This window comes from Dipodomys ordii, unplaced genomic scaffold (genome assembly GCF_000151885.1).
Source record: "Dipodomys ordii isolate 6190 unplaced genomic scaffold, Dord_2.0 Scaffold90, whole genome shotgun sequence".
Taxonomy (NCBI): domain Eukaryota; kingdom Metazoa; phylum Chordata; class Mammalia; order Rodentia; family Heteromyidae; genus Dipodomys; species Dipodomys ordii.
Window position 1 is genome coordinate 1,579,219 of NW_012267306.1, and position 12,874 is coordinate 1,592,092.

Genomic DNA, 12,874 nt, shown 5'->3' on the forward strand with positions numbered 1-12,874 from the left:
AACAATGAGTGTAGGTAAGTCCCCAAGGCAGGCTTTGGTTATAGAATAAGGATATATGGCTAGGGCCGTGTTTTAAGAGGCATAGCACTTGCCTAGAATGAGTAAGGCCACAGTTTGAATCTCTAGTATAACGAAAACAAACACAAAACATCTGACACGAACTCTTGCAGCAGTCTGATTTCAGGGCATTAATATGGTCACATGGCTCCCTTGCCTAAACCCTGTGCTAGTGGTCCTGCATAGGGTTGTTTTTCTACGACTGCTCACCTTACTGATGCCCTGCTGTCCAAAGTAAGTTCAGCTTTAGCAGATCTGCCAATTTGCTGTGTCCTTGCAGCCTTTCCCTAGATGTTTATAATCCATGACACCAGGATATATAAGGCCTATTTGGTAACATTGGATATCAACACAACCGCATTAAAAAGGAGTCTTAGACTGTAATCCTAGCCACTCAGGAAGCTGAGATCTGAAGATCACAGTTCAAAGCTATTTCGGGCAGGAAAAAAGTCTATGAGACAACTCCAGTAACCACCAAAAAGCTAAATGTGGAAGTATGGCTCAATAGTAGAGTACTAGCCTTGAGTAAAAAAAACGGGGAACACTGATAGCTCTCATGCTCAGGCCGAATTCTAGCACTAGGACCAGCACGAAAAGACAAAAGATACGGTTCATATACCTGGTATGAAATGAGAGTTTTCAAAACATGTCTAAGGGAGCCACAAACATGCCTTTCCCTTTACTGGTCCATGAGAGCAACTTCATTCCAAACATGTATATTGCATGTTCACACAGGAAAAAGCATACATTCATTATAAAAATAACTTTCTCTTCACTGTTCATATGATTTCACCTACTTATTGTGACCCAAGTTCTTGATAGGGACTGGAAAGGTGGCTCAGTGGTAGAGTACTTGCCTTGCATGCATGAGGCCCTGGGTTTGATTCTTCAGCACCACATGAGCAGAAAAAGCCAGAATTGGCTCCGTGGCTCACGTGGTAGAGCACTTGCCTTGAGCTGAAGAGCTGAGGGACAGCGCCCAGGCCCAGAGTTCAGGCCCTACAACCAACCAAAAAAAAAGAGTTCTTGATGGAAAACTCTGTTCTGGATAAGTCTTTCACAGTGAAAAAACAGAATGATTTGGGATATTTTCACATATTCTTGTTATATAAGAGACCTATTTAAAACTGATCTTTTAAAATCTTGTTAAAACAATAATTGAAACACTTGACTATTCATGATAGAACTGGAAGTTTGAAGCTGGTAGGAGCTAGCACAATATCCACCAGTATTTTAGTTGACAGAATCTAATTTGGACTCCCCACCAGTGAGGACCTTTGCTGTGAGAACTACAAAGGTGGGTAAATAAAACACACATCCTCCATCTTCTTGGGAACACTCCTCCGGCACAAGGAAGATCATAAAAGTCAAAACTGAAGTGCAACCAGAGGATATAGAGCTATGGGAATCTGCAAAAACTTTAGAGACAGAAATAAGGGTGTTGGGCTGGGGATGTGATAGAAAGTATATGAAGTTTTAACTATAGCACAGGAGGCAAAAAAAAGACCTTTAAAAGGTCTTTGGTGGAGTAGGAAGAAACACTATGGACAAGGGCTCAGCACCAGGAAAAAATGAAAGAATAGAGGGTAACAGTTCAGTGGAATGAGGGAGGGCAGGCTGCGAATATGAGGGCAGGCCTAGACAATAGCAGAGATAAACATGAAAACAATAGGAACCCTTGGTATTGGTTTTAGAGGAAAATGAAAATTCAAACTTTATTGTGTAGTGATACTACACAAGAATCTATCAACTTCTACACAAGTGATCAGAGTATATAATGATTCATAAACAAATACATTTTAATCCAAAAAGTTTCAACATTAGGTGGCTCAAGCCTATAATCCTATACCTTCAGGAGCTGAGATCTGAGGATACTGTTCAAAGCCAGCCCAGATAGGAAAGTCATTGAGACTTACCTGCATCTGTATCCCAAAAAGCCAGGAGCAAAGTTGTGGCTTGAATGGTAACAGTGCCAGCCTTGAGCAAAAAAATAAATATTACTCAAGGCCCTGAATTCAAGTCAAGTACTCACCAAAAATAAAAAATAAAATAAAAAAGGGATTGAAACACTACTATAGCATTTCTAAAGAGAGATAAAATTGAACAAAGATCTGTCATTGCCTCTTTCCAATTGTACAGAACTGTGTAATTGTACAGAGAAAGGCTCAGTGTTAGTGATGCTACAGCACTAATCATAATCCCATCAGATTCTCAACTTCTCTTGGGGTTGAAATCTGCTGGCTAACTCAGAAAAGGCCTTGCCCTCTCCCTTCCTACCCAAACTGCACCTGCAGTACTTGGCATCCCTGTCCTAAGCATGTTATTAGGAATCTACAGTATGTGGTTTTACTTTGGGGTGGACATTTTTAGCTGTCAAAGCTAATGACCTACCAGTTACTTTCATGTTTGTCAGTTGCTACTGAAATGGCAGTGGGAAAACTTGCACTAGAAATGTCCAGGTTTCCTTTGTGCTCTGTAGGGATGTGTCTGCACTGTAAATGGGTGGCCTAGATGAAGCCCATCTCACAGAGGGAAGTAAGAACAATCAGGAGCAACTCTACTGAAGACAACTGATAGGTCTGAATGCCTGTTGCCTACAGAAGAATCAGATAAAGATTCCTTTTAAGTCCTGGGCTAATAAAATCATCCAGTTGTTTCCCTTAGGGTTACAGCAGCCAGAAGCTTGTCATGACATTTAATAGTGAGAAAGGAAAAAAAACTATATGACTTTGATAAATATTGTTGGTCATAGCCACACTTTATTTGATTAAACCTTTGATCAGAAATCCAAAACTTAATATTTTGTGGTTATATAAAAATACAATCCATTTTATGAGTTTCCAGAAATAAATTATGAAGAAAAACAAATGGAGCCTACTCCTAATGGTCTCTCAGAAATTGCAACCTTGGCCTGGGAAGATACACATACAGAATGCTTACATTCACCTTCAAATACATTCCATTCTTCTCTATCCCTTATAATTTTCTAAGCCACAGGTAGGATGTTAACGACCACAGGTAGAATGTTAACGATTACTAGGTAATTGGGAACACACTTTTTAGTTATTTTCCCATAGAAGAATTTCATGGGCTGGGCGCTGGTGGCTCATGCCTGTAATCCTAGCTACTCAGTAGCTGAGGATCATGGTTCAAAGCCAGGCCAGGCAGGAAAGTCCGTGAGACTCTTATCTCCAATTAACCACTAGAAAACTGGCAGTGGTGCTGTGGCTCAAAGTGGCAGAGCGCTAGCCTCGAGCAAAAGAGCTCGGAGGCAGAACCTAGGGCCCCACATTCAAGCCCCACGACCAACCCCCCAAAAAATTCATGAAGGAAGTGTCTGGTATTTTTCACAGTTGTATAAATATAAGAAAATGAAAAATACAGTTTTGAGTTTTTTTGTTTTGAACCCAGGGTCTTAGGCATGCTGAGTAAGGGATAGATTACTGAGTTTCCCAGCCTCAGTTTTAGTTGTAACTACAAGTGGTTGGCAACTGTCTCCTTAATTGTTATTGCAGGAGTAGGTCCAACATGAGTCCATATATAGCCCTTCTCTGGTCTGGTGGGGACAGTGGGAAATGGTGATGACCTTGACTTGAAATACTCAGAAGGTGCATGACAAACAAATTCCAAGTATTCCATCTTCCTCGGTAGGTCTTCCTCTGGCCCTGGAAGACAGTCAATGGAGAGGTTAGAATCAATTTTGAATAATATATATATATATGTAGATGTATATATATGTATATATACATATGTGTGTATATACATATATATACATATTTGACTCAACTGAGAAATGGGTCTGAAAATATTGAACACTTAAACAGCTTGTGCTTGAACTGTTCTACATAATATGTGTGTGTGTGTGTGTGTGTGTGTGATGAATCCTCACAAAAACCCCAACTAGGCAGCTATGATTCCCATTTTGCATATGAGCATAGTAAGGTGAATAATTCAGCTCTTCAGCTCAAGGCGAGTGCTCTACCACTTGAGCTACAGCGCCACTTCCGGTTTTCTGGTGGTTTATTGGAGATAGGAGTCTCACGGTCTCTCCTGCCCGGGCTGGCTTTGAACCGCGATCCTCAGATCTCAGCCTCCTGAGTAGCTAGGATTACAGGCGTGAGCCACCAGCGCCCGGCTGATCTTGACAAGTCTTACAGCTGATAAGGGGCAGAGCTGTGGACCCAGTAGTTTGTCTCCAGAGCCTATGTTCTGCTCTCTGTGCTGGACTGCTTCCTCTAGGGAGACACTGCAGAATTTTAGGGTCAGAAATGGTAGAAGAGGAGCCCCGGGAAGGGGAGGGAAGGAAGGAGAAGGTAGAGAAGAGGGGCCAAGCAGATTAATCTATTCTTTTACGTATATCTAAGAGTTAACTAAGTTCAAGACGTTACACCAGTTATTAAACTCACCTATGATATAAGATGCAGGATCAAACTGATCTGTGGGGCTAGACAGAGTAGGAATGAGCCATGTCAGTGCTGCGCTCTTCTCACAGTACTGGTCCTGGATAAAACCCCTGATCTGAGCATAGTAGAGCTTTCCATCTTGTTCATCAATCACAGAAACAACATCACCAATTTGGTAATATACTCCCTGGGGGAAACAATACCATATTTAAAATAAAAATACAGCAACACGGCTATGAATGTAGCTACTTTAATCACATAGCAGTTTTCAAAGTAGTCAATATAAGGTCTAAGGTATTAATGTTTATGTTTGTACTTCTCTCTTTTCTTTCCTTTTCCCTTTTTCTTTTGTGCCAGACCTGGGACTTAAACTCAAGGCCTGAGCTTTTCCTTTTTTGCTCAAGATTAGCACTCTGCCACTTGAGCCACAGCTCCATTTCTGGCTTTTGCTGGTTATTTGGAGATAAAGAGTCTCATGGACTTTTCTGCCTGGTTTGGCTTCAAATGGTGATCTTCAGATCTCAGCCTTCTGAATAGCTGGGATTACAGATGTGAGCCACCAGTTCCCAGATACTTGTTTCATTTTTATTTTTTATTCTTAATTAATTTATTTTATTTTATTTTTATTTGTCGGTTGTGGGGCCTGAACTCTGGGCCTGGGCGCTGTCCCTGAGCTCTTCAGCTCACGGCTAGTGCTGTACCACTTGAGCCATGGTGCCACTTCTGGCTTTTTCTGCTTATGTGGTGCTGAAGAATTGAACCCAAAGCCTCATGCATGCGAGGCAAGCACTCTACCACTAAGCCACCTTCCCGGCCCACTCATTTTTATTTTTTAAAGTAATTTTACTTAATTTTTGGTTATGTGGTACTAAGGAACTGAACCCAGGGCCTCATGTATGCTAGGCAAGCACTCTGCCACTAAGCCGCATTCCCTGCCCTCGTTTCATTTTTAAATGAAATGTGCAGATTTGCAAGCACATATGATAGCTTGTACCCAGAGCATGAACATTTGTTCATGTAACTTCTTTGATTTTGTGTTAGGACAATAATGTCTCTAATTTAAAAAAAATCTTGACTTCACTTCTTACGAGTCATTTTGGTTTATAGCAAAATGCCCCTCCCCAACACATGTGTGTCCTTCATCATCAATGATACTACTAGCATGGTCACAACTGATGAACCTACACTGACAAAACACTGGCTGAAAGCCCATAGTTGACCTTAGGGTATAAGCTTGGTGGTGTATATTCTGTGGGTTTCAGCAAATGTAAAATAACATAGATTCATTATAACGGCATCATAGAAAAGTTTCACTGACTGCCTAACATTCCTCTGTGCTCCACGCTATCCCACTTTTCTTACCTAGCATCATTATCCTATACAAAGTTTATGGGATGTACTGAAAGCCACATAAGGCAGAGAGTGCAGCCTGCGTTCCAACGCCAGCTCATAGGTCTTCCCAGTGCTTACTTGTTGGGCATATACTGTATACACGCCTCTTCCAACCACCCAGCTAAAGAAAATAGACACCAAAAGTTCGTGTGAAATGAAATGACCAAAATTTTTTTTATTATAACCACTATCAAGATTTGTTACTCTCAATTTGCCATACATTTTCCTGACTCAAGACTGCCAGTCTCTTCTGCTTCCTATTCAGTTTTATATCTTCCCACAATGTAATTACTGGCATTTCTCATACTCAAGGATTTTTGTCCTATTCATTTCCTAGCCAACTAAATAATCTGTACAAGTCCCATATTAAATTCTCCCTATGATTCTATTTATCCATTTCCTGGGTCTTAAGCTGAAAACAATATGACATCTGAAAATCCATAATAGTGGACATAAATAATTCCAATATTCAGCAATTCCTTAGGTAGGCCCAGGTCTCCACAGACACCCTGCAGAATCAGTATGAGACGGGGCTTTATAAAACATCAGGGAAAGTTGCTGGGTTGTATACTTCAATCATAAAAATGATTCTGAAGAAATATTTCCAGTATCTGAACTGTAACATGAATACCTAATAGGCCAAGTGTGTCCTCAGAGTCTCTTATCCATGTGTCTGAAGTAGCTGTAGCATCTGGATCATGATGGACGAGTAGTCAGCATAGGCCACCACAGTCTATTCCTTATAGTTCATATCCATCAGCAGTGGGTCCTTTCTCCCAGATACCATTCTAAAGCTCTAAGCTATTTATCGGATAGTTTGTGTTTATGATTGTCTACAAGTATAATCATGTCCAAATTATACATTATATTGCTTATTACAGGCACTCAAATTACATGATGAATGAATATTAATCCCAAATATACGATACTGTGGAATGCAAAGACAATGTCTTAGTGAAAGAATTCAATGGCAAGCCATGCCTGGCACACAGCAGGTATTCATAAGCATGTGCTGTATACAATAGTTCCCCTTATTTGTGAGTGACAGGCTCCAAGACCGCCACTACATACCTGAAACCTTGGTCACTACCAAGTTCTGTATATTGTTTTCTTTGTGTGCATGTATATTTATGATAGTTTACAATTTAGGTAAAGTAAGTGATTAGTAGCAATAAGAGAATGGTTATGACAATATTTTAAATGGATAAATTATTTCTAGAATTGCCAACTTCACATTTTCACATTGCTACTGCCCACAGGTCACTGAGATCTTGGACAATGAAATTGCTAAGAGAAGCCAAGGTGGTGGATTAGAGCAAGCAGCATTCTCCAAATGCCAGAGGAAATGAAATTCCTAGCGCAAAATTTACTTTTAAAAGTGCTCAGTGATCTAAAAGAAGAAGCAAGCAGATAAATGAAGTAAGGAAATCAATGCAAGACCTGGACAAGAAAGTTAGATATACGGAAAAAGAGATAAACAAACATGGGAAAACCTTGAACATCTGGAACATGATTAATAGACTAAACATAGAATCCATGTTGTAAAGTTGGCTGCTGAGGGCTTATACATGTAATCCTGGTTACTCAGGAGGCTGATATCTAAAGATAATACTTTGAAGCCAGCCTAGGCTAGCTCTCATCTCTAATTAACCACCAAAGAGCTAGAAGAAGTGGTGCTATGGCTCAAGTGGTAGAACACTAGCCTTAAGCAAAGAAAACTCAGGGACAGTGCTCAGACCCAAAGTTTAAGCCCCAGGACCTGAAACAAAAGGAAAAAAGAAAAAAAGAATCCATGGTACGGAAGAAGAAGCTAAGATGCAAACAAAAGGCACAGGATAACTATCCAATTAAACTATAGCAGAAAAATCCTCAAATATTAGCAAAATGTAGAAATATAAATATAGGGGGTATTTGGAACACCAATACCCATGGCCAGAAAAGAATAGCCCCATTCCACAATATAGTTAAAATGCCAAGAGTATAGAACAAAGAATAGATACTGAAAGCCATAGGAAAAAAATGCCAACTTACTTACAAACATCAGAATTACCTCAGACTTTTCCATAGAAACCCTAAAGTCATGAAAGCATCAAAGTAAAAGTAATAACTGCCAACCAGGAGTAATGGACCCAACAAAATTGTCATTCCAAGTTGATAGATAAAGGAAAACCTTAAAGGATAAACATAAGCTAGGGATTCATAACCACTAAGCCAGACCCGCAGATAATGCTCAAAGGAAAACTGCACACAGAGGAGGAAGATGATCACAAAAATGAGAGATCAGGAAGAAATAAGTTTCATAAGAGGAATAGATTAACACATGAGAATCAGAAAAGAAACATACTCAACAAACCAACAAAATCTTAAGTGAACAAGGGTTTTGGTGGTGGTGGTGGTTTTTTGATTTTTGGTTTTTTGGGGTTTTTTGTGTTGTTGTTGGTCATGGGGCTTGAACTCTGGGCTTGGGTGCTGTCCTTGCGCTCTTCAGCTCAAGGCTAGTGCTCTACTGCTTGAGCCACAGTACCATGTCCAGTTTTCTAGTGGTTTATTGGAGATAAGAGTCTCCAGACTTTCTTGCCAGGGCTGACTTTGAACTGAGACCCTCAGATCTCAGCCTCCTGAGCAGCTAGAATTACAAGCGTGAGCCATCAGTGCCCAGCTGTTGTTGTTTTTGCCAGTCCTGGGGTTTAAACTCTGGGCCTAGGCTCTGTCCCTGAGCCTCTCTGTGCTCAAGGCTAGCACTCTACCACTTGAGCCACAGCACCATTTCTGGCTTTTCTGTTTTTTTTTTTGGGTCCGGTCGTGGGGCCTGAACTCTGGGCCTGGGCGCTGTCCCTCTGCTCTTCAGCTCAAGGCTAGCGCTTGAGTCACAGCACCACTTCCGGCTTCTTTCTTTTTGCTTATATGGTGCTGAGGAATCGAACCCAGGGCCTCAGGCATGCAAGCCAAGCACTCTACCACTCAGCCACCTTCCCAGCCCCTGGCTTTTCTGTTTTATGTGGCACTGAGGAATCAAACCAAGGGCTTCATGCATGCTAGGCAAGCACTCTACCACTAAGCCACATTCCCAGCCTTTTTTTTTTTTAAGGAAGAAATAATACCTAAATCAACCAGGAAAATGGCCACAAAATCACAGAGCTAGAGAGGCCTGGGTTGAAGCCCCAGTAAAGACTTCCACCTCATCCCCCAAAAAGAAAAAAAAGAAGAAGAAGAAAGAGTATGAGAAACTATAGGAACACATGGAGATTGAACAGCATATTTCTGAGTGAGCAGTAAATCACTGAAAAATCATGAAGAAAAATTTTTTTAATTACTAGAACTGAATAGAAATGAAAATACAACTTACAGGAATCTTTGAAATACAGTGAACGTGCTAAGAGGAAATTTTATAGCTATGAGTACTCACATTAAAAATCAGAGACACAACAAATAAAAAAACCTAAAGATGCCCTTCAAGGTTTAGAAGAACAAGAGCAAGCCAAATCCAAAATCATTAGATAGAAAACAATAATATCGATCAGAGGAATTAATGAAATATAGACTAAAAGGAAAAATCAGTGAAACAAAGAGTTGGTTCTTTGTAAAGATAAACAAGATTGATAACCCTTTAGCTAAAGTAACTCAAAGTGGCAAAGACTCAAATCAATAAAATTAGAGATAGAAAGGGGAACATTACAGGAGATACCAATGAAATTCAAATGAATATACAGGGGACTGTTTAGAGAAGAGAATTAGGAGGAGGGAAGAGGGACAATGGACAAAGTGATGGAAGAAAGGATATGTTCAAAGTATATTATATACCTACATGAAAATAACAAAGAAACCCATTATTTCCCAAAGGACTTGAAGGTTGTATCTGTTATAATCCCTTCCTAAGATTTACAGTTTAAAAATTTACATCTACTTTCTCACTGAAGTAGCAGATGTCTGAAGTAACACATGTCCTTTGGCTTTGTCCCAAGGGATCATTATCAAAAAGTCTTGAACTCTCTCACCACTAACCTCTAGTAGGTATTAACTCCCATTAATACATTTATTTCTCTGACTTCTATGTACAGATAGTTTAGAATCTCTGTGATCCTCTGCTCTACCTACTAGACGTCATGATCCACACCTACATTCAAACACATTCCACCTCTGTCCTCATCCTTAAATGCCTTCGCATGGGAATGGGATGCCTTACTCTTTCATGGCTCCACACTATACAGTAGCATTTTAAGGACAATTCTTATCATCTGTGTTAAGTAATACTAAGGACCCTCAGATCATATTTCCACAGGTAGCTTCTCCTCCCACCTCAGCTCCTAGATGTTTTACAACAGTCACAAATGGGAAAACAGCTTGGGAGATTTAAAAAAAAAAAAAAAAAGCTCCATAGAAGCTTACCTTGTAGAAGATTGATTCTGCAGTGATGATGGTGGAAACAGACTCAGGAGCTTTGATAGGCTGTGAGAAAAAACACAAACAAAACCATTAGCAACAATCATGGCATATATGTGTGCGTAATATGATCCTCCCAGCCATATATTAGAGTTGTATAATTTGAAAAATTCTAAAATGTATTGTTTGGTGACAAGAAATACAGTAAAATAATAGTGTTATAGCCAGGTAAAATGATCACACCTGTATTCCCAGCACTCAGGAGAATGAGGCAGGTTGATCATGTGTTCTAGACCAGGTTAGCCTATATAATAAAGTCCAGTGTCCAAAATAAAATTCTTCAGTGTACCATCTCTGATATCATTAGTTTAAGAACTGCTGAGAAATAGGGTACCAGGTTCTAATTATGCTGCTGAGATCTAACACAAAGCTCCTCATAACTCCATTAGACATTAACACTTGAATTATAAAAATATACTAGTTCTAATAGCCTGAGCATGACAGAATGGAAGTAATAAAAAATGCACAGGTGAATACAAAGTGAAAAAGTATCTTACTGAAGGGTTCTCAGCAATAGAAACTACAAGCCATTCTCAATTTTGTAACAATCCTGAACTAAGACTTTAGAAACTTTGTGAGTTCTTAGTAATCTATTCCTTTGGAAGGAACTATCATGAAATCCCTACTTACACTTCAATAACATCTCAATGCCACAACATAGAACCTAGGCCTCCTCCATCTACCTTGATATCACCCGTGATGGATACTGTAGATATTTATAATAAAATAATTAAAGAGAATCATCTGCAGTACTAAAAAGGAAAAAAAAGCCTATGATACAAATATAAACAAAGAATAACATGTTTCATCTAGTCAATAAAATGCTTCATCTTAAGAAACCAAATTATAGAATCATATTAGAAAAATTCTGTTAGAAACAAAACTGATTAAGAATTTGAAATCTGCAAAAATATTTATTGCAGGGCCACTCTGCTTTATAAATGAGTATGCTCAATTTAAGAAATGTCTTTACTGGTATGTAAAGGATCCTTATTCTGAAAAGTATTACACTGATGTTTAAAGTCTGTAATAACGTGGAGCACTGGTGACTCATGTTTGTAATCTAAGCTAATCAGGAAGCTGAGATCTAAGGACTGTGGTTTAAAGTCAACTAAGCAGAGAAGTTGATGAGACTCTTATCTCCAGTTAACCAATCAGAAACTGGAACTGGAACTGGAACTGTCTCAAGTGGTAGTACTAATCTCGAGCACAAAAGCTCAGGAACCCTGAGTTTAAGGCCCAAGACCAGTACCAAAAGAAAAAAATCTCTAATGAATAATTGTACATTGTCTCCTAATGGTTCACAAAACTACAGCTGTAAAAAAATGTACTGTCAACTATCATAACTGTTTCTATGGTTTCTTTTTTATAACAGAAAAGGGATAATAGTTTAAATTTTTTATTCATATTCATCAAACTCATCATTATGAATAAGATGTTATAATAGCATAAGAAACCATTAAGGAAACCAATAAGAATATGATCAGTCCCAGTATTATTTTCTTGGATCTTTAAAGAACAAAAAAGTTTCCTAGTGTACCTTCCCATATCAAGAACTTGGTCTGAAAGTGTGGCTCACAGTGCTTGTCTAGCAAGCATGAAGCTGTGCGTGCAAACCCCATGATCACCAACAAATAAAACACAAATCATAATCTCTCCTCTTCCTTTGCAAGGATAACCTGTTAACTAGGACTCAAAGTTAATGCTTCTTTTAGCTTCACATTTTATATTTTCCGAGGGAAAAAGATGAGGGGGGGGGACGGGGGGAGAAAGAGAGACAGACAGACAGACAGACAGACAGAATTACTAATGATATAAACAGCAGACATTCTTTTGGGAAGTCCGCCCCGCTCCCCACGACGTGGCAGCTCGCATGTTCAATGGTGGGGGGCAGCGGCAGCGACGAGGGCACACTACACACAATGCATTGCAGTAAAAGAAGCTGTCCACAATCATCTTACATTTTTTAATTTAAAAATATGTCTTCTCCCTTTTCCTTTAGTGGAAACTTTCTTTTCAGCAGCGGGAGCGGATTTGTATTTGGTGTTTCTGAGACGCGCGGACCTCCTGTGAATTTCTTGTTTGCTCTGTTACACAGAAACAAAAAGAACAACAACAACAAAACCCCACAGCGCTGTAGCGAAAGCAACTAAGAACGGTGCCTCCACAGCCGTCTCCCGGGGATCCAGGGGCCTGGCTATCCGAGGGTATGTGAACATTCACGGGCAGACCCGCCTGCAGGAGCGGGGCTCGGAGCCGCGGGGCTGCTCACACCGGGGCGGACACCGAGCCCAAGTTCAGCTCAGGCAGAAGTGACCCGTGTGTCATTCATCTCGGACAGGACCTACAGCGATCTTCCTCAAGGCGGAAGATGGATCAGACTGGGTGTGCTGTCATTTCCCATGCCCTAATGGCCGGGCGGCACGGCCTCCCCGACGCGTCGCGAGCAGACTCCACTACCCCGGGAGACTCGGCCAGGCCCGCGCTGCTTCCCCCGGGGCAGGGTTCTCCCGGGTGCAGAGGCGGGGCCCGGCCTCACCTGCTTGCCGCCCCCGCCCCCGTTGCTCTGCGGAGGGGCGGCC

The 12,874-nt window shown here is 40.4% G+C and overlaps 1 protein-coding gene across 1 annotated transcript in view; it reads right to left on the bottom strand.

The window, feature by feature from the left end:
• Positions 1-3,250: 3,250 nt before the first annotated feature.
• Positions 3,251-12,874, bottom strand: part of Gatad1 (GATA zinc finger domain containing 1) — a 9,945-nt gene continuing 321 nt past the window's right edge. Inside the window, exons 2-6 of the mRNA XM_013026001.1 lie at positions 12,832-12,869; positions 12,254-12,379; positions 10,239-10,298; positions 4,464-4,647; positions 3,251-3,722 (exon numbers count right to left, since the gene is read on the bottom strand). Of these exons, the coding sequence (XP_012881455.1) occupies positions 3,532-3,722; positions 4,464-4,647; positions 10,239-10,298; positions 12,254-12,379; positions 12,832-12,869 (599 nt within the window). The 3' untranslated portion in view covers positions 3,251-3,531. The remainder of the gene's footprint in view (positions 3,723-4,463; positions 4,648-10,238; positions 10,299-12,253; positions 12,380-12,831; positions 12,870-12,874) is intronic.